This window comes from Natrix helvetica (assembly GCF_964273705.1).
Source record: "Natrix helvetica genome assembly, chromosome: 7".
Taxonomy (NCBI): Eukaryota; Metazoa; Chordata; class Lepidosauria; order Squamata; family Natricidae; genus Natrix; species Natrix helvetica.
Genome location: NC_138558.1, coordinates 72,824,416 through 72,845,400, shown reverse-complemented (window position 1 = coordinate 72,845,400; position 20,985 = coordinate 72,824,416). Strand labels below are relative to the sequence as shown.

The 20,985-nt window shown below is 43.4% G+C and overlaps 1 protein-coding gene across 1 annotated transcript in view; it reads right to left on the bottom strand.

Annotated features, from left to right (window-relative positions):
* Positions 1-1,970: 1,970 nt before the first annotated feature.
* PGM2 (phosphoglucomutase 2) overlaps positions 1,971-20,985 on the bottom strand; it is a 32,960-nt gene continuing 13,945 nt past the window's right edge. The window contains exons 6-14 of the mRNA XM_081959795.1: positions 20,035-20,228; positions 18,511-18,700; positions 17,232-17,329; positions 14,415-14,595; positions 12,941-13,034; positions 11,878-12,007; positions 8,071-8,260; positions 5,469-5,602; positions 1,971-3,084 (exon numbers count right to left, since the gene is read on the bottom strand). Of these exons, the coding sequence (XP_081815921.1) occupies positions 2,982-3,084; positions 5,469-5,602; positions 8,071-8,260; positions 11,878-12,007; positions 12,941-13,034; positions 14,415-14,595; positions 17,232-17,329; positions 18,511-18,700; positions 20,035-20,228 (1,314 nt within the window). The 3' untranslated portion in view covers positions 1,971-2,981. The remainder of the gene's footprint in view (positions 3,085-5,468; positions 5,603-8,070; positions 8,261-11,877; positions 12,008-12,940; positions 13,035-14,414; positions 14,596-17,231; positions 17,330-18,510; positions 18,701-20,034; positions 20,229-20,985) is intronic.

The following is a 20,985-nucleotide window of genomic DNA, read 5'->3' as shown; positions in this document are numbered from 1 at the left end:
CGTAGATTAGATAGATAGACAGACAGACAGACAGACCTACATACATACATATGATGGATAGATAGATAGATGATAGATAGATAGACAGACAGACAGACACATAGACAAAGATGACAGGCAGGCAGGCAGAAAGATGATAGATAATAGAGATAGATGATAAAGATCACAGATAAAGGTAGATAGATATACTGAGAGAGAGAGAAGGAGGGAGGAAGGGAGGGAGAGAGAGAGAGAGAGAGAAGACAGATATAATAGGAGATGGAGAAAGAGACAGCTTGCAAATGCAGGGTTTTGCCTGGCTCGTTCCAATCTACTGCTTAATTATTGTCAGATTCAAAGTCTGCTTAAAACCAAATGGAAAGTTTTCCTGTTGGCTTCAGGGACTTAAAATCAGGACAGATTCTTGTCTTGTGACGTGTTTATTTTCTCAGGTCTATTTTTACATTGTTAAAGCCCTCGGTGTATACAGAAGATCCTGAACTTTGCAAGAGTATAAGGGCAGCATTAATTTCCAGAAAAGAGCAAGGGAGAGATCCGATCGCGGGTGGGAGGGACATTGCAGGCGAGGGATGATGGTTTTCACAGAGGGGATGAGTTCATCCGCTTTTATGGGTGACATGAGGGGTGCACAACTAATGACACTGTCCAGAAATTCTAAGCTGGCCTGGCTTTGGGACAGCCTATTCGTTGCTACAATACAGGGTGTCCTGGAGCAGTTTAAAAGACTAATAAATATGCATTGTGGCATGAATTTTCATAAAAGTAGTTTAGCAAAGGTATCCAGGTAGTCTTCAATTTACAATTATTCGTTTAGTGACAGTCCAAAATCAGTCAGTCAGTCAGTCTGTCTGTCTATCTATCTATCTATCATCTGTCTATCTATCTATCCATCAATGTATCTATGTATCTATGTATCACTTATCTATCCTCCATCCATTATCTATCATCTATCTATCTATCTATCTATCTAATCTATCCATCCATTATCTATCATCTATCTATCTATCTATCTAATCTATCTATCCATCCATCCATCCATGTATCTATGTATCATCTGTCATCTATCTATCCTCCATCCATCCATCATCCATCCATCCATTTCTCTCTCTATCCCATCCTCCCATCCACCTACCATTATCTCTATCCTATCTGCCGATCAAGTCTGTCTGTCTGTCTATCTATCTATCTCTATCGATCTATCTACCTCCCTCCCTCCCTATATCATCAATCTATCCATCGATGTATCTCTGTATCATCTGTCATCTATCTATCCTCCATCCATCCATCATCCATCCATCCATTTCTCTCTCTCTCTATCCCATCCTCCCATCCACCTACCATTATCTCTATCCTATCTGCCGATCAAGTCTGTCTGTCTGTCTATCTATCTATCTCTATCTATCTATCTACCTCCCTCCCTCCCTATATCATCAATCTATCCATCGATGTATCTCTGTATCATCTGTCATCTATCATCCATCCATCCATTTTTCTCTCTATCCCATCCATCCTTCATTATGTCTGTCTGTCTGTCTGTCTGTCTGTCTGTCTATCTATCTATCTATCTATCTATCTATCTATCTATCTATCTATCTATCTATCTATCTATCTATCATCATCTCTCCATCCATCCATCCATCCATCTTCCTTTCCTTTCTTTTCCTTTCCTCATTTCAGATATTTCAAATATTGACAACTTGAAGAACGAGACGAAGTAAGCAGAACTTGCATTGTAATCTAACCAGCATTACTGATTTCAACATATTCCGGAATTGGCTTTAGTTTCAGAACTTCATTTAAAACTTTCACTTCTGCTTAGTCCCTCCCTCCCTTCCTCAGTCACTGAGTCATCTCTTTGCATGAACTGCACTGCCAGCTTAAGACATCCTGCCTCGTTCCATGCTTCACATACACACTAGTTTCACCAGTAACAACAAAAAAAAAAACAACAACACCCAGACACCCACCAGCAGCCTAAATATGAGAAAACATTTAATTGTTTTGCCTGTGATCAATAAAAGACAACGCCATTTGAAGCAACTGTAAACAAACTTCATCTATATCGGGGGTGTCCAAACTTGGCAACTTGAAGACTTGTGGACTTCAATTCCCAGAATTCCCCAGCCAGCTCTGCTTAAAATCATTGATAGGTGAACACGCAATTTGTTTATTAGGAGAAAAATCACTTTCAAATTGTCTGACAATTTACCAGGGAAGATTTCCATACTGTGTAGATCATTCACTCAGCCAGTTATTTTAGATTTTAGAAATAGCTGGCATACTCATACTCCACTCAATATCAAGGATGCAGCTGTGGAGATAGACAACAATATTAAGTATCCGGAGGTGCAGATAACTAACAATCTGAATTGCTGTCTCCACATGTCATCCTTAGTGAGCGCGTGCAAACCAGCATCTGCATTTCCTGCGTTGGATGAGGAGAGCACCTCTTTCTCCTATCCTGGCCACTTTTTACAGAGGCACAACTGAGAGCGTTTTAACAAACTGCATCCCTGTTTGGTTTGGTGGCAGCTGTGCCTCAGATAGAAAGTCCATACAGAGAGTGGTGAGGACAATGGAGAAGATTGTAGGAAGCTCGCTTCCCATTATTCGGGATGCTGCATGCTTAGAGCTCAAAGCATTGTTGGAGACAGCTTTGCTTCCTATGCCATTCGTCTGGTAAACTCAATTGTTTTTCTCGCCATTTACATGTATACGTTGTTTATGTCATATAATATATGTGGATATATGCATAATCTTTATTTATTTTGTCATGTTTATGTATTGTATATTGCGGAGGCAACCCTTTTTAGAGCTGTATTCAGTGAAATTTCATTTTTAATGTATGCCAACCGGTGTACATTTGAAGTGACCATATAGTTATTCTAAGTCGTTCTGTAAAGAAATTAAATTTCCTTTTTCTCCCCCTCCTTTATGTATTTTATTTAAGAATACACAGCTTAAAAGAAGTGCGGATGTTATCACTCTGGTTTGGGCTGCAGCTTGTTCTTCTCTGGCTCAAAGAAATATTTTTCAAGAGCGGTGGTCAGCTCATCTAGTTCTTGCTTCAGCTTTTCAAAATCACTAAAATGACACAAGAGGTAGCAAAATGTCAGCTTCGCTTGACAGAGGCTCTCCAGTGCAGAGAGGTTTTAAGCCTGTTATAGGATTAAGCCACAGTTTAATTGAACAAATATAACATTGTACTTTCTTACAATCACTTTTTTTGGGGGGGGGGAAATTTTATGGGCGGGACCATTTTTGGTTATCTGCATGCAAAAAAATCCAGAATAAAACATCGTGAACAAACAGCTGCCTAGACACTGCTTAAACACACAGGGCAGAGAAGACTATCATTTCTCTAAGTCAGGGGTGTCCAAACTTGGCAACTTTAAGACTTGTGGACTTCAACTCCCAGAATTCCCCAGCCAGCAGAGCAGAGCTGGCTGGGGAATTCTGGGAGTTGAAGTCCACAAGTCTTAAAGTTGCCAAGTTTGGACACCCCTGATCTAAGTAATTAGTTCAACGGTGAAATTACTCTTACTGTTAAGAAAAATTAATCGCTCAACCACACTTCATGGACAACTCAAATTAGATTCCAACTTCGTTCTTTATGGTATTTGGTCTACAGCAGGGGTGTCGCAGGCCGCATCCAAGCCGCGGGGCCATCCTGGAAAATGCAAGGAGCCAGCCTGCATTGCTTCAGCCCATTCTACCATGTTAGCTTGGCCTGGTCTACCCAATGCGAAGGGGAAACACGCCAGCAGTTTGGGGAGCGGTGTCAAGCTGGCCACGCCCATCCAGTTGGCCACGCACAGTCAGGCACTCCTAGTGAGTGGCATCAAGCTGGCCACGCCCACCAGTCAGCCCCCTGAGGTCCACCGCAGCCCTGATGCCGCGGCCCTCAATGAAATTGAGTTTGACACCCCTAGTCTAGAGCCATTGTGATGTAATGGTTAAGGCACCAGGCCAGAAACCAGGTGACGGCGAGTTCTAGTCCTGTCTTAGGCATGAAATCTGGTTAGGTGACTTTGGTCCAATCACCAGGAGATGATGAGTTTTAGTCCCGCCTTAGGCATGAAAGCTGATTGGGTGATTTTGGACCAATCACCAGGAGATGATGAATTCTAGTCTTGCTTTAGGTATGAAAGCTGAATGGGTGATTTTTGGGCCAATCAGTTTCTCTCAGCCAAACTCACCTCGCAGGGAGGTCGTTGTGGGGAAAACAAGAGAAGGAAGAAGTATTAGATACGTTCGCTGCTTTGAGTTGCTTATAAAGTAATAAAGGCAGGATAAAAAAACATCTAATAATAAAATTCAAATTCTACCCATCCTCCATACAGTAGAAGGTGGAATAAATTAGGTCTTTATTTCTTCCCTTACTAATCCCATTCATTACATAAAGATGAACTATGAAGTGATTTGCTAAAGGGGACCCAATTTTTCTGGTGGCGCCATATTACACCAATTTTATCATTAGCCACCCACTGTCACTTAGGTGAGCCGAGTGGCTAAATAAATCAAGAAAGACTGAATCACGTGTATGCATGCATTGTATGCTTGTATTTGTATGCATTTATTTTTAAGGGACGTGGTGACTCAGTGGCTCAGACGCTGAGCTTGTCGATCAGAAAGGTCGGCATTTCGGCGGTTCGAATCCCCAGCGCCGCGTAATGGAGTGAGCTCCAGTTACTTGTCCCAGCTTCTACCAACCTAGCAGTTCGAAAGCACGTAAGAAGTGCAAGTAGAAAAATAGGAACCACCTTTGGTGGGAAGGGAACAGCGTTCTGTGCACCTTCAGCGTTTAGTCATGCCAGTCACATGACCACGGAGACGTCTTCGAACAGCGCTGGCTCTTCGGCTTTGAAACGGAGATCAGCACCGCCCCCTAGAGTCAGGAAGGACTAGCACGTATGTGCGAGGGGAACCTTTACCTTGTTTTAAAGGTAGGTACTTCACACATTTGAAACACAATTCATAATAAGTTATCAGAATTTGCCTTCTGTGATGTACAGGTAGTGCCTGATTTACAAGAGTTCATTTAGTGATGGTTCAAAGTGGCACTTGAAAAAAGTGACTCATGACCATGTTTCCCACTTACAATCCTTGTAGCATCTCCACGATCCTGCGATCAAAATTCAGATGCTTGGCCATTGACTCATACTTACGACCTCTGTCCCAAGGTCACACAATCCCCTTTTGTGACCTTCGGACCAGCAAAGCCAAGGGAGAAGCCAGATTCACTTAATAACTGGGTGATTAACTTATCCGTGGCAGCAAGAAAGGACATAAAATGGGGCAAAACTCACTAAATAAATGTCTCATTTAACAACTGACATTTTGGGCTCCATTGTGGTCGTAAGTCAAGCATTCCCTGTATTTTGGATAGCCAAAGTCCAATTTCACAAAGTTAGCAAAATGCAAATTTTAATCAGAATTTCCTTTAAAAAAAAAAGTGCAAACTCTACCTGTTTCCGGGAGGCGCACAAATTTCTGCGTAATATTTGATTTTGGGTTCGGTCCCACTGGTTCTCATGGTAGCCACACCTCCGTTATTGAATGTAAACGTTATCATTTGGCTGCTTTTACTCGTGGGAAGCACCTGAGAGCAGAGAAGTCAAGAGAAACCCTTTTACAATACAATAGCAGAGTTGGAAGGGACCTTGGAGGTCTTCTAGTCCAACCCCCTGCCTAGGCAGGAAACCCTATACCACTTCAGACAAATGGCTATCCAACTTCTTCTTAAAGACTTCCAGTGTTGGAGCATTCACAACCACTGATTTAATTGTTCTCACTGTCAGGAAATTTCTCCTCAGTTCTAAGTTGCTTCTCTCCTTGATTAGTTTCCCCCCATTGCTTCTTGTCCTGCCTTCAGGTGCCTTGGAGAATAGTTTGACTCCCTCTTCTTTCTGGCAACCCCTGAGATATTGGAAGACTGCTATCATGTCTCCCCTGGTCCTTCTTTCTCTTAAGCTAAACATACCCAGTTCCTGCAACCGTTCTTCATATGTTTTAGTCTCCAGTCCCCTAATCATCATTGTTGATTGCTCTTCTCTGCACTTTTTCTAGAGTCTCCACATCTCTTTTACATCATGGCGACCAAAACCAAAACTTTTCATCAGAGCCTTGTGACACGTTCACACGTGAAAACCACAGGACAAGTCATACATGACCCATTGAGAAAAAAAGAAGACGCAATTAAAATATCGAAGCGGCTTCGATATTTTAGATCTAGTGAATTTGGAAAGAATTTGGAATACAAATGATAAATTAACAAGATCAGTAGCATATAAAGAAAACATGTACCAAATGTTTTATCATTGGCGTTTACCACCAATGAGATTGGCCAAAATGTATCTGAACATGAATCTGACTTGTTAGAAGTGCAATATATATACATATATACATATATACATATATACATATATACATACATACATACATACATACATACATACATACATACATACATATGTGCAAGGGACTTTCCATCATATGTGGTGGACCTTCCCGGAAACTCAAAAGTATTGGATTAAAATTTGGAAATGGATACAACCAAGAGAAACAAATAGAATATAAACCGGAACTCTTTCTGCTGGGAATAACTAAGGGGAAATATAGAAAGAAAATTATATATATATATATTAATACACTTGTTGACTACAGCCAGAAGAATGTTTTCCCAATGTTGGAAACAGAGTAATATTCCCCCAGATGAATTTGTGATTCAGAAAATTCTAGATTGCGCAGAAATGGATAAATTAACATTAAGATTAAAGGACAAAGAAGAGTCTGAATACTATGAAATTTGGGATAATTGGAATAAATAATTGTATAACAGAAATAAAGTTAATTTAGCCAAGAAGCAATAGAGAAATGCATAGAACTGTAAATGAATGTATGTAAATATAGAAGCGATATAAGATATAAGATATATATATATATGATGACACAATAATGTTAAAGTGATGACTGAAAGTTGTTATAGATGGAAAAAACAATAAAAATCTATTTAAAAACTATAGAAGCAGGCAAGAGACAATGGATGGATGATCCTTCTATTTGTTGTTGTTCTGATTTGCTTTTCCTTTTCTCTCTCTCTCTCTTTTTTCTTTTTTCGATGATTAGAAGTTAGATAGGATAGACAGAACAAGTTTTTTTAAATAAAGTGTGACATGGTTAAAAGCTAGAATAAGTGATAGAAACAAGAGAAGGGGGAATATTAGCACATACACTTTATAATGCTAAAAGTAATAACAAGACACAACATGGAATAATTGAATGATGATGAATTTATCCTAATAATGGCAAAACTAGACAGCATCCTAAAAAGCAGAGACATCCCCCTGCCAACACAAGTGTGTCTAGTCAAGGAGATGGTTTTCCCAGTTGCAATGGATGGCTGTGAAAGTGGGACCACAAGGAAGGCTAAGCACCAAAGAATGGAGGTCTTTGAACTCTGGTGCTGGAGAAGTCTCCTCCCTAACTCTAACTCTAACTCTAACTCTAACCCTGACTGCTCTTTAGAAGGCCAGATCCTGAAGAGGAAACTCAAATACTTTGGCCACCTAATGAGAAGGAAGGACTCCCTGGAGAAGAGCCTCATGCTGGGAAAGATGGAGGGCAAAAGAAGAAGGGGACGAGGTGGCTGGATGGAGTCACCGAAGCAGTTGGAGTGAGCTTAACTGGACTCCAGAGGATGGTAGAGGACAGGAAGGCCTGGAGGAACATTGTCCATGGGATCACAATGGGTCGGGCACAACTTAATAACTAACAACAACAACAACAATAAAGTAAACTGACCCAGACAATGTACTTGTTCACTAAGGACTCATATATGTTAAAGAAAAAAACCATAAATAAAATCATTTTAAAAAAGGAAGAATGGAAGGGTATTTTCCCAGTTAATTTATTTTTCTTTTTTTTTTACACCGAGTGCCCGTGAAACAAAGCAAACTCAAGTTGCCTTTTGAAAAAGTAACTTGGGACTAAGGAGAAAAAGAAAGAATGGGCACTAAAAAAACGAACAAACCACGATTTCACAGTGGAAAACCTGGCCAGGTTACTTACTGCTTTTTTATTAGTCTGGTTACTGTCAAAGCCGGTTGTCAGATCTCTGACTCCAGAGACGGCAAATTTCCCACAGGATTTGGGGTAGGTATTTTCCCCCTCGTAATTCCGAAGTTTCTCAAACAGAGCTGTGATGACCTTCTGATCGTTACAGATAAAATAGGAAGACTTGGTGATATGATAACCGTATCTATACAAGAAGACAAAGGAAGAAAAACTTTAAACTACAGCCGGCCTTAACGTTGCAACACAAACATATAAATATACACATATGTGGCTAATGTGTACGCAGGAAGCCCTCGACCAGGAGTCAAATGCTACTGGTTCGGATCGGTTCGCCTGAACCGGTAGCATTATTTAACGTTCCAACAACCAGCTGTTCCGCACGATTTCACGGCAAGAGCTGATTGTCACACAGCTGATCTTCGGAGCTAATGCGCGCGAAGCGAACCGGTAGCAAAGTGAACTGGTAGCAAACTTCAGAGCATTTCACCACATGCCCTCGACGTATGATCATAAGTGAGCCCAAAAATTCGGTTGCTACGTGGGACAGTTCTTAAGTGAGTTTCGCCCCATTTTATGACCTCTTGCCCCAGATGTTAAGTGAATTGCTACCGTTGTTAAATTAGCCGCACGGCTGTTAAGTGAATCTGACTTTTCCATTGACTTTTTTGGGTCAGAAGGTCGCAAAAGGAGGAATCGTGTGATCCCGCAACGGTCATAAATACGAGACAGTTGCCAGGTGCCTAATTTTTTTTTAAATAAAATTTTTATTTTTAAACAAACAGAAACAAACAAGACATATAACATAAAAACATCTTCAATTAAGTAGTGCGTCTGGTTACAAGGTTTTTGTGCGCCCTTTCCATAGTCATCAGCTTAAACTTTATCTAAAGTCACGTCATCAATCAAATATATTTGTATACATTATTATTATAGTACTTCATTTGTTTGATTATCACTATTATTACTTTGTCTTATACATAATACTCAAAGTTTAACTAAGTTTAACTTGATTTTATTGTGACATTTCATTTCATCATCCTGTATCCATCCAGTAGTAGTGCAGTCCAATATCTCTTGCCATTTGTAGAATCTGTATTCCAAGTGTTTTCTTGGTAAGTCTTATGTGGACTTCTCATAGCAACTTGTTGTTCATTCCATATCTTATAGAGAGTCAAAACCCTCCGTCTGTTCCTACCATCATTTTGCCTTTGGTTATCACTGGTGCTTCTGCCAAAATTACTCTCATTATTTCTGCAAACTTTTCTCCCTTTTCTTCATCTATATTTTGAAGTCTGGGATAGAGTTCGAGTTTGTCAATCTCTCCTTTCAGTAATTCACACATATCATTTCCCTCCACTCTCGGTTTACTGCCAATGTCAACAATTTTCTTATCATTCTGTTCATATTTCTCTGCAGTTTTTTGAACTCTGCCCTCAAATTTCATCGTTGTTTTGTAAATATTCCCAACTCTTCCCTTCACACTTTCTATGTTTTGTTCTATAATTTCAAATCTCTTGTCAATTCTCTCTGTGATTATTAGAGCTTTTTGAATTTCCAACATAATTATTTGCAACGTTAATCCCTTTTCTTCTTCACGTTGTGCCATTTTTCCAAGTTGTAAACACGGCCACTAAACCATCCAAGGCGTATTGCTAAATTTCAAACAACTTCACTATAATCTTTCAAGTCCAGGCTTTCTCTTTACTCCAGTCTAGCTACTGATAATACTCCAAAAGTAAGGTGACCAGATTTTAACATTGGTAAAGCGAGACACCATTGACCGGGGGGGGGGGGGGGGCGCTCCTGATTAAAAATTTGGTCTATATCCTTGTACCCCTAACCCTTTAGGGGAAAAAACCCCAGGGGTCTTCAAACCTGACAGCTTTAAGACTTGTGGACTTCAACTCCCAGAATTCCTCCTCCAGTCATGTTGCGGTGACATCATCTTCATGGATCTGCTCCATCTTCAGTTTTTTTCACCGGGGGCAGGGCTGCCGCTGAAGATGCCGACGAGCCTCTGCCGCCACCAGAATAACTGCTGCCGCCGCCTCCTCCTCCTCCTCCAACAGCACCACATTTACTGCCCGCTGCTGCCCGCTGCTGCGCTGCTCGGAGCACCTGAGCTGGGCCCCGTGTTACCCCTGCCGCCTCCTCCTCCTCTGCCATGCTTTTGAGAAGCCATGAGGCTTTTTTTCCTGCTCCGGGCCCCCTCTGCCGCCTTCCTACTGGCTCCCTCATGGCTCTTCAAAAGCACAGGGGTAACGCGGGGCCCAGCTCAGGTGCTCCGAGTGGAGGGGGAGGCGCTGCTGCCACGGGCAGGGGCGCCAGCGGGAGCTTTGGAGGCTTCACCTCAGCTGCAGCGCCAGGCAGCAAATGCAGTGGTGCTGTTGGAGGAGGAGGAGGCAGCAGCAGCAGTTATTCTAGTGGTGGCAGGAGCTTTGGGGGTTGACTTCAGCCGCAGCGCCAGGCGCAAGCGACTAGGACTGGCTGCCCACAAAGGACCTCCCCAGGCTTGCTTTGCTGAACACGGGGTGACTGACAATAATTTGAGCGGGTGCGGCCGGCGCAAACTACAGTCAGTCACCTTGCACTCATCAAAACAAGTCCGGGGAGGTCCTTTGCGGGCGGCCAGTTCTAGCCGCCTGCAAAGGACCTCCCCAGCTTCCGAAGCCTGTGACAGTAGAAATCACTGCGCGGCAGTTGCAAACTACTGCACGGTGTTTCTTGCCACGTGCGCAGCTGCGCACGGGACTTTTTAAAAACGCCGCAGGACAAATTATTAAAAATCGGGACTGTCCCGCCAAAAGCGGGACATCTGGTCACCTTATCCAAAAGAGTACTTGTATAAACAAATCATGCTCTTCCCACTGTTCCTTTCAGTAAACCAAGTCAAGGACTTTGAGATATAAAATATAAGTCAAATATTCATGGGAATTCGTGTTTCTAAGCCTCCAGCCTCTAGGTAGCAGTGTTACTTCTCTTTCTTTTACTTTTAGCCCTTTCTTTGTTCCGAGCTTGAGAGTAAGATTTTAAAAGATAAAATCCACCCGAACGTTACAAAAAAGAAAGAGATTCTTGCTCCACAAATACAAAAAGTAAGGAAAAATAGAAAAATAAGGAAGAAAGAGACCAGTCCAATTTAAAAAGTAAGAGGCATTTGTAAGAATTCCATCCAAAAAAAGAAAATGAAGTTAAGGAAAGAAAGATAACATTCTAATTTTAATACAGGCTTGGTCCACCGCTTACTCTCTTCTGTCTTCAATTTTAATTTTGCTCTAAGTCTTTTGGGATATTCTCTTCTGCAATAGTAAAATTTATTTCATCAATTTTGACACACTCTCTCTCCCGCTCTGCTTCTATTTTAGGGGTTTGTCCCAACGTTGTGCAGCTTCAATGGCTGCTTCTCTTGTGGCTGGAGGAAATAGCTCCTCCTGGATCAATCAGAGGCTTTGCGATGCCCTGAGATTAGCAGAACGAGCCCTTCTCTATCACCGCCTCTTTGGGATGGTTTAGTTCCCAAAAGGACTGTCCAGCAGCAGAGATATCGACAGCAATTGTGGAGCATCAAGATTGCATGTTGTGTTGTAGCGACGTCAGCCCCGCCTCTCCCAGGTGTCTAAATTTTGATCACGTGATTTTTGGGAATGCTGCAATGATCATAAGTATGAAAAATGGTCGTAAGTCCCCTTTTTCAACACTGTTGTAACTACGAATGGTCACTGAATGAATTCCTGTAAGTCGAGGACTATCTGTATCTTAAATGTAAAAAAAACACTTGGTGTTTCGTTAAATTATACTCACTCTGTGTAAATGTTTTTCAGCTGTTGAGACAGAGTCACATTCTTTGTGGCCAGAAAGCTAGACATCTCTGCGGTTATGACTGCAGCGCTCACACCGTCTTTATCCAGTACAACAGGGCTGCACATATATCCTGAAAGTTTACAGGGAAAAAAAACTCAAACCCTATTTGTAAAACTGCTCCGATACAAGTGATGAAATGCAAAAAGGCACATAAAATAGTTATTACGACCAATTTTGGTCACCACAATTCAAAAAAAATATATACGCTGAGACTTTGGAAAAAGTGCAAAGAAGAGCAACTAAGATGAATTAAAGGCCTGGAGACTAGAACATATGAAGAACGGTTGCAGGATTTGGGTCTGGCTAGTCTAAAGACAAGGAAGATTAGGGGCGACATGATAGCAATATTCTAGTATTTGAGGGGCTGCCTCAAATTCTTCTCCAAAGCACCAGAGGGCAGCAGAAGAAACAATGGTTAGAAACTCATCAAAGAGAGAAGCAACCTGGAATTAAGGAGAAACTAAGAAGGCAAGAGACAGTGAGAACAATTAACAATTAAAATATAAAATACTAGTGCTGATAACCCGGCGTTGCCAGGGTATTTATTTATAGGGGGAAATGTCTGGAGCAAATGTAATGTCTAATGTTGGATTTTCCCACTTATCAGAACGAGCCCCCTTGTGGAGTACTGTGAAACCGTCGCCATGGTAACCCCACTGCATTGTACAGTAGAAGCCATTTTGCGGCAGTACAGTAGAAGCCATTTAAAGGCACAATAGGCTGTATCGTAACAGAACACACACCCCGAGGGGTGTTACGGGTATCTTACCCCCACAGTATTTGTTTCCAGAGGGTAAGTCATCTGTCTACCAAGTTAGGTTGAAATTGCTCGAGGCATTCCAGAGTTATGCTGGAACATACATACATACATACACACAGCCATTTATAGAAGATATAGATAGATAGATAGATAGATAGGTAGGTAGGTAGGTAGGTAGGTAGGTAGGTAGGTAGGTAGGTAGATCTATGTTCCGTTACTGTTTCATAAGGTGAAGCATATTACCGATGGCTTCTTCAAAAGCAAATAAGACATTTTTTCCTTGGTCTATCAGCTCCTTGGCTCGGTTTCCCATCCATTTAAATCCCGTTAACGTTTCCTGTGTGGACCAAGGTTCAATGAAAAGATACATGAGAACGGAAGAGGAATTTCTTTTAAACGTATTTATTATTACTACCTGTAGTAATATTGCTCTACGTGGTGATGTCACTCGACCTCATATTTCTGATGTACTGTACACCTACACCAGTGATTGCTAACTTTTTTGTCATTGTGTGCCGAAAGCGTGCGCGCGCACTCATAATGCAATGTGCATGCAACCCACCCTGCGCGCACGCCTGTGAAGGCAACCCCAGATGTGCGCCCCGCGTGACCCACCCGCATGCATGTGCATCTCCCGCATGAACCCTGCACATGTGTGGCAGACCCGAAAACCAGCTGGCACACATATGCGCAGTGAAGTTGACCTGGAGTGACGGCCGGTGCGACCTAAATTCGCCATCACGGGCCTATACATTTATTAGCTTCTAAGTGATGTCAGAAATATGTGGCCGAGTGACATCACCAAGTACAGCAACATTGCTACAGGCAGTCCTTGACTTATAAGTTTATTTAGTGACCGTTCGAAGTTACAACGGCACTGAAAACAGAGATCTACGACCACTTTTCACACTTAACAACCGTTGCAGTATCCCCACTGGCAACTGACTCAGATTTACGATGGTTGCAGTGTCCCCAGACTCAAAACTCAAAGGGGGGCAAAACTCACTCAACCAAAGTTTTGCTTAGCAACAGGAATTTGGGGGGGGTGTCAATTGTGGTTGTAAGCCGAGGATTGCCTGCAAAGGGAAACCCAAAGGAACTGGACCCTTATGTTGTGGCATTCCAGGGGATCTGGTAGCAGACTCGGACAGTGAGGAAGTTGGGGAGGAACATGAGCCAGTCCTGGAGTCTGGGGAAGGCTCTGATGAGGGCTCTGTGTCGGAGGCAGAGAGGGGGCCAGAGCCGTATGCCAGTTATCAGCTGCCTTCACAGTCGGATATCAGTGAGGCAGAGGAACAGCTGGAGCCTGTTCCCAGTGTGCGCATGCGCAAAGCTGCCAGGAGAAGGGAACAGCTAAGGAACAGGGGCGACTTGGGAGTAAGGCCACAGGTGGATGATGAATGGCCCCTCCCAGAGGAAATAAAAGAGGAGCGAAAGGGGAGTGGAGTTTGCAGGAGACAATTAGTTCGCTTAATTGGTTCGTGACTCTCCAAGACTCCTTGCCAAGTAATTGCTGCTACAGCATGGAGTTTCAAAGATATCGGCCTGGCAGCTCTCCAAGCCCAAAAAAGGTCTGTAGCTGTGAAATCTCTTGAAAGACTGTTGGCCAGAGGAATTTTGCTGGAGAGGAATTCACTTTAAAGCTAAATAAAAGGGGTTTTATTGGGACGAGGAGTCGGCTTTGTGCTTTTGGGAAGCCTCGGTCAGAACACCTTACCTCAAAATGAAAACCTTCCTTAAGAGCGATCGCTTGCAATATTTTGGAGGACACGGTGCTCGATAACATATATACGTCTTTAATGGCATTGGGAGCCTGACTTTGATTTTTCCAGCATGTATACAGCCACCATCCTAAAAGAGCTCCAAATTCGTTGCCGGAAAACACTTTCCATTCTCCACTGCAGGGATGAGAGAGGCTGCCAGTGGTTAAGAGAATAACCTGACAACATAAATATGTCGGCGAAACAGTAACAATAGCGACAATGGCACGAATTCTAATTCTGAACTGGTTTTGTTTTTCTTCACATGCAATTTTTGGATTGCAATCATTCGTTAAGTGGCCATTTACTACTGCTGTCTTTTAGGATATTTTTTATCTTCTGAATCTAGCCTAGGATTTAACAGAATAACAAGCAGAGTTGGAAGGGACCTTGAAGGTCTTCTAGTCCAACCCCCTGCTTAAGTAATTTCTTTAACCGCGCAACTAATAACGTCTGTGTCAGGCCTGCAGCCATATTCCTTTTGGATCTTTGGCCTGCCACACTTTCTGTTATTCTACTATGCCTTTTCTATTGTGGGAAAATGAGAGGAGGGGATTGTACAGAGTTAGATGCTACGTAGCCAAAACAAAATTCTTTCTAGAAGCCCAAGGTCATCCTTTGTCTCTGCACCTGACCGGAACTGGATGGGTGGAACTACCAGCATGGCAGTAGAAGATTGGACCATGTGATGGACTTGTGAGTGTGAGAGCAAGATCTTGAACTTTCAACTGGGTGGGAAAACTGGGAAGCTTTCAGATTCGGGTTTTCCCAGATGTGCCAACATGGCTCTCTTCATAAATTGGAACTTTGAGCAATACTTTGCCTTGGACCCTAATTTAATTTTGGATGCTATTTGGAATCCCGATATATAGGTAGTGCTTGACTTACAACAGTTCATTTAGTGACCGTTTAAAGTTACAACGGCACTGGAAAAAAGGGACCTGTGACCATTTTTCACACTTATATCTGTTGCTGCATCCCGACGGTCACGGGATCAAAATTTGGACACTTGGCAATGGACTCATACCGTATTTATGACGGTTGCAGCGTCCCAGGATGTGATCCCCTTTTGCGACCGTCTGACAAGCCAAGTCAATGGGGGAAGCCAGATTCACTTAACAACCTTGTTGCTAACTTAACAACTGCAGTGATTTCCAAAGCAATGTTGGCAAGCGTCTAATGGAGATTCTTAGCCATCCAGGTCATGGTTGTCCCAAAGGTGCTTTTTTCAAGAGGCAACTGGACTTTCTGGTTTTTCTTTGAAGACATTTCGCTTCTCATCCAAGAAGCTTCTTCCACTCTGATTGGATGATAAGGAATCACCAAAAATGGGAGTTCTAGCCGCTACCAAAAAAGCCAACACGGTTCTAGGCTACATAAACGGAGGGATAGAATGGAAGGATTTATACTCTTTTTAGAAAACTGGTCATTTGCATCCTTTTAGATTCTTTGATGCGTCCTTTTTTATTCTTTTATTTTTTTCTATTTCTTTTAATGCAAATGACCTGCAGACCTGGTCTGCAAGGAGTATAAATCCTTCCATTCAATACAATACAATAGTAGAGTTGGAAGGGACCTTGGAGGTCTTCTAGTCCAACCCCCTGCCTAGGCAGGAAACCCTATATTGTTTCAGACAAATGGCTATCCAACATCTTCTTAAAGACTTCCAGTGTTGGGGCATTCACAACTTCTGGAGGCAACTTCTGTTCCACTGATTAATTGTTCTAACTGTCAGGAAGTTTCTCCTCAGTTCTAAGTTGCTTCTCTCCTTGATTAGTTTTCACCCATTGCCTCTTGTTCTACCCTCAGGTGCCTTGGAGAATAGTTTGACTCCCTCTTCTTTGTGGCAACCCCTGAGATATTGGAACAATGCTATCATCTCTCCCCTAGTCCTTCTTTCTCTTAAGCTAAACATACCCAGTTCCTGCAACCGTTCTTCATATGTTTTAGTCTCCAGTCCCCTAATCCTCTTGGTTGCTCTTCTCTGCACTCTTTCTAGAGTCTCCACATCTTTTCTACATCGTGGCAACCAAAACTGGATGCAGGATTCCAAGTGTGGCCTTACCAAGGCATTATAAAGTGGTATTAACACTACGCAAGACCTTGATTCCTCACCATCCAGTCAGAGCTGAAGAAGCTTCTTGCATGAGAAGCGAAACATCTTCAAAGAAAAACCAGAAAGTCCAGTTGCCTCCTGAAAAAAAAGCCCCTTTGGGACAACCGTGGCAAGAACGAGGCAAAACTCACTTAACAAACGTCTCACTTAGCCACAGAAAGTTTGGGCTCAATTATCATAATTTGAAGACTACCCATATTAGATTTATATGCCACCGATCTCTTTTTACATATTATTCACCATGGCAATTTATCATACCTAGAGGAAACACAGGCTCTAACAAAACAGTCTTTGAATACCCTGTTTCCCTGGAAATAAGACCTTCCCGGATAATAAGCCCAATCAGGCTTTTGAACGCATGTGCTAAAATAAGCCCTCCCCTGAAAATAAGCCCTCCCTGAAAATATTGCAACACAGCAGCAGCCACGAGGTGACAACCACAGCCGCCTCCTGCACCCCAAAAATAATACGACCTCCCCGAAAATAAGACCAAGCGCTTATTGCGGGGGTCAAAAGAAAATAAGACCCTGTCTTATTTTTAGGGAAACATGGTAGTACAAAAAAAAATAGTTTTCTTTTTTTTAAAAAAAAGATTTAATACTTCCCAGGTATTCCTCCCAAACAAAGAATAATTAAGTTTGGTAATCGACAAACTAACCTTCCTTGTTTCTCGGCCACTGCAAGCCGATCGGCGTCCGGATCATTGGCTAAAATAACCTGAGCGCCTTTCTTATCCGCCAGAGCGAAAGAGAGAGTCTGGAAGGAGTAAAAGGTAAAAAGACCGGCACAAATTATCCTTTGAAATAAAACCAAGAAAAAAATATTCTACCCTCACCAAAACAAGCATGGATGGTAGGAATGGGACAGTTCGCTTAGGCCAGGGGTGTCCAAACTTGAGAACTTTAAGACTTGTGGACTTCAACTCCCAGAATTCCCCAGCCAGCATAGCTATGCTGGCTGGGGAATTCTGGGAGTTGAAGTCCACAAGTCTTAAAGTTCTCAAGTTTGGACACCCCTGGCTTAGGCCGTCTCACCACCGCCAACTTACTGCGGTGAACTCGCCGCAGGATAATTCAACAATTCAATTTTATTATTTAAAACAATTTTAAAAATTATTTTAATTTTTGCATTTCCCGCTTTGTTCTGTCTTTCCTTTTGTATCCTTTCTTTAGCTATTCTAGTCCACCGTTTCTTGGATATTAGTGTTAACTCTTGTCCCGCGGTGAGGTTGGGCCATGCTGAATTGTACTAGACCTCCGACAGCTCATTGCACGGGTGTCAAACTGGATTTCTTCAAGAGCTGGATCAGCATTGTAGTTCTCCTCCGTGGGCCGGCTGGTGGGGGGGGGGGGGAGTGGGGGAGACAGGACGGATGCCTCCTGCAGCACCCTGCCGGCCAAAATACGCTACGGGTGGCCACGTGCACCCTCCCCCCCGTGACCCAATTTCAGTCTGGACAGCCTCCTGCAGCACTTTGGTGGCCAACATGGGGACGTGGGAGGACCTGGGCACATTCCATTTAGGCTGTCAGAGGCACTGCGGGCCAGTCCTTTGCTATTTCCGTGGGCCAGACTTAAGCACCCCGTGGGTCTAGATCCGGCCCGCGGGCCTTGAGTTTGACACCCCTGGTTTACCGCAAAGCTCCAGAAGTCTAGATCGCGATGCCAACATCATGAGGAAGAAGCGCAAAAGATTTTGGAAGCTGGATCTGGTTCAATGGCACGAGGTGCAAAAAAAAGGACTCATGTTTTGAAAACCGCTGGGAAATTAGAAGCGGGAAGAAGCGAAGAAATCGACTAGCCGTTTTTGAGAGTTACAAGTGTAGGCAAGCTTGAAAGAATGTTGACATTCAGAACTACGCTTTAGCTGCAAAGAAATGCCCGAAGGGACAGGAGACGAAGTGAAGATGGAAAACAATGCACTAAATCATGTTTTACCAGTACACCTTTCCCTTCTTCTGGATTTGGGTATTTTACGGTGGGAAATTCCGGATCGGGGTCCTTCTGTTCAGGCACCGCGAAGGGAGGACTAAAGTCGAACGCCTTAAAGGCCGACTGCACAAACTCATGGCCTACCCCGTGGACAGAGGTGTGAACGAATTTCAACTTGGTCTCCTTGTTTATATCCCTGAAATCAAGTAACACGAAGGACATTTAGCTGGTAGAAGATTGTCTGCCGCAAGGAATAACAAAAAGGGGAAGGGGGGGAATTATGGAACACTTGCTTACAAATTGCCCAATTCAGTAGAGCTAGTCCTCAACTTACAACTGTTCATTTAGTGGCCATTTGAAATGATAATGGCATTGAAAAAAAGTGCTGTAGCCTGTCAGCAGATTCACTGTCCACCTGTGGCTTTACTCCCAAGTCGACCCTGATTTCTGAGCTGTTCTTTTCTTCTGGCAACTCTGCGCATGCACACACTGGGAACAGGCTCCAGCTGTTCTTCTGCCTCACTGATGTCTGACTCTGAAGGCAGCTGGTAACTCGCATACGGCCCTGGCTCCATCTCTGCCTCCGACACAGAGCCCTCATCAGAGCCTTCCCCAGACTACAGGACTGGCCCATCTTCCTCCCCAACCCCCTCACTGTCCGAATCTGCTGCTAGCTCTGTTGATGCTAGTGGGCCACAACACTGGCTTATTGGACTTCTGGCCATGGTTGCTTTTTGGTTAACCTGGTTACTGGATTACTCGTAGACAGAGGCTGCTGAAGGTGCGAGTGAGAGCTCTGCCCCAGGACTTGTGGTGAATGGGGTAACATTTATGGGCACAGTTGGAGCAACAAAGGGGAGTTAGACCTGTTCTCTGGTTCTATTGCTTTCGTGCCAGGCCCCGGGCCATCACAAAATCGGACAAAACTCCATTAACCAATGTTACACTTAGTAACAGAAATTTTGGGCTCAATTATCATCATAAGCCGAGAACTAGCTGTGTTCGTGATTTGAGCTCCAGTATTCTTTAGCAGCTATGAATTTTGAATTGTGTAATGATTGAAAGCGTTTTTACTTTGTTTCCCCCCCCCCCCACTTCTGTTCTCCACCCAACGTCTCTTCCTGAGATGGGCGGCTCCATAAATGGAACCTGGAATAAATACAGACAGCCCTCAACTTACGACCGCAACGGAGCTCGACATTTACGTTGCTGAGCGAGACATTTGTTCACCGCTGTTTTGCTAACCCCGTTTTACGACTTCCCTTGCCAGCTTTGTGAAGTGAAATCACTGAAGTGGCTCAACATGGTTATTAAGTGAATCTGGATTCCCTGTTGGGTTTGCGTGTCAGAAGGTTGCAAGAGGGAATCCCGTAACACACACACACCCTGCGGACACTGCAACCGTCATAAATGTGAGTCGGTTGTCGAGCGTCCTAATGTAAGTCATTTTTCCCAGTCCCGTTTTAATTTTGGTCACTAAGTGAACTGCTGTTAAGTCAAGGACTACCTATAATGAAACAAGCCACTCACCTGTGACAACAGTGCCGCTGTATATCTTTGAAGTAATCCTTGTTAACCGTTGCGTAAGGATCATGGAGGAGGGGACTCTGATCAATCAGGCTGTCCTCCCATGCTTGAGGCCACGGCTCTAGGTTCCCATTAATGGCGTCAGCGATGCCGCGATCGTGCGGCCCAATGATCTGAGAGCCATTTTCCCAATAGACCTAAAGGCCACAGAGATTTATTTTTAATCTTTGGTAGCAAATGTTTTGGCTGTTTTCTTGACCTAGGCCGTTTTTTGCCCTCCCCAGGCTTCAGGAAAGCCTCCGGAGCCTGTGGATGGGGAATCACTGACCTACGCTATTTAAATTCACGCTAACATCCCTGGAATTAACCGAAAGACTATTTTATTTTATTTACTACTACAATGCCTCTAATCTTTATAAACAACTCAAGGTGCAGATGTATCTAACTATTCCTTCCTCCTCCCTATTTTCCACATCACAGCAGCAAAACTCAACTGTGAGGTGGGTTGGGCCTAAGCTGGGTTTCATGCCCAAGGCAGGACTAGAACTCACCGTCTCCTGGTGATTGGCCCCAAGTCCCCCAGTTGGCTTTCATGCCTAAGGTAGAGCCAGAATTCAACATCTCCTAGTTAGTGGCCCAAAGTCACTCAGCTGGGTTTCATGCCTAAGGCAGGACTAGAACTCACCGTCTCCTAGTGATTGGCCCAATGCCCCCCAGCTGGCTTTCATGCCTAAGGTAGAGCCAGAATTCAACATCTCCTAGTTAGTGGCCCAAAGTCACTCAGCTGGTTTTCATGCCTAAGGCAGGACTAGAACTCACTGTCTCCTGGTGATTGGCCCAATGCCCCCCAGCTGGCTTTCATGTGTAAGGCAGAACTACAACTCACCGTCTCCCAGTGATTGGCCCAAAGTCACCCAGCCGGTTTTCATGCCTAAGGCAAGACTACAACTCACA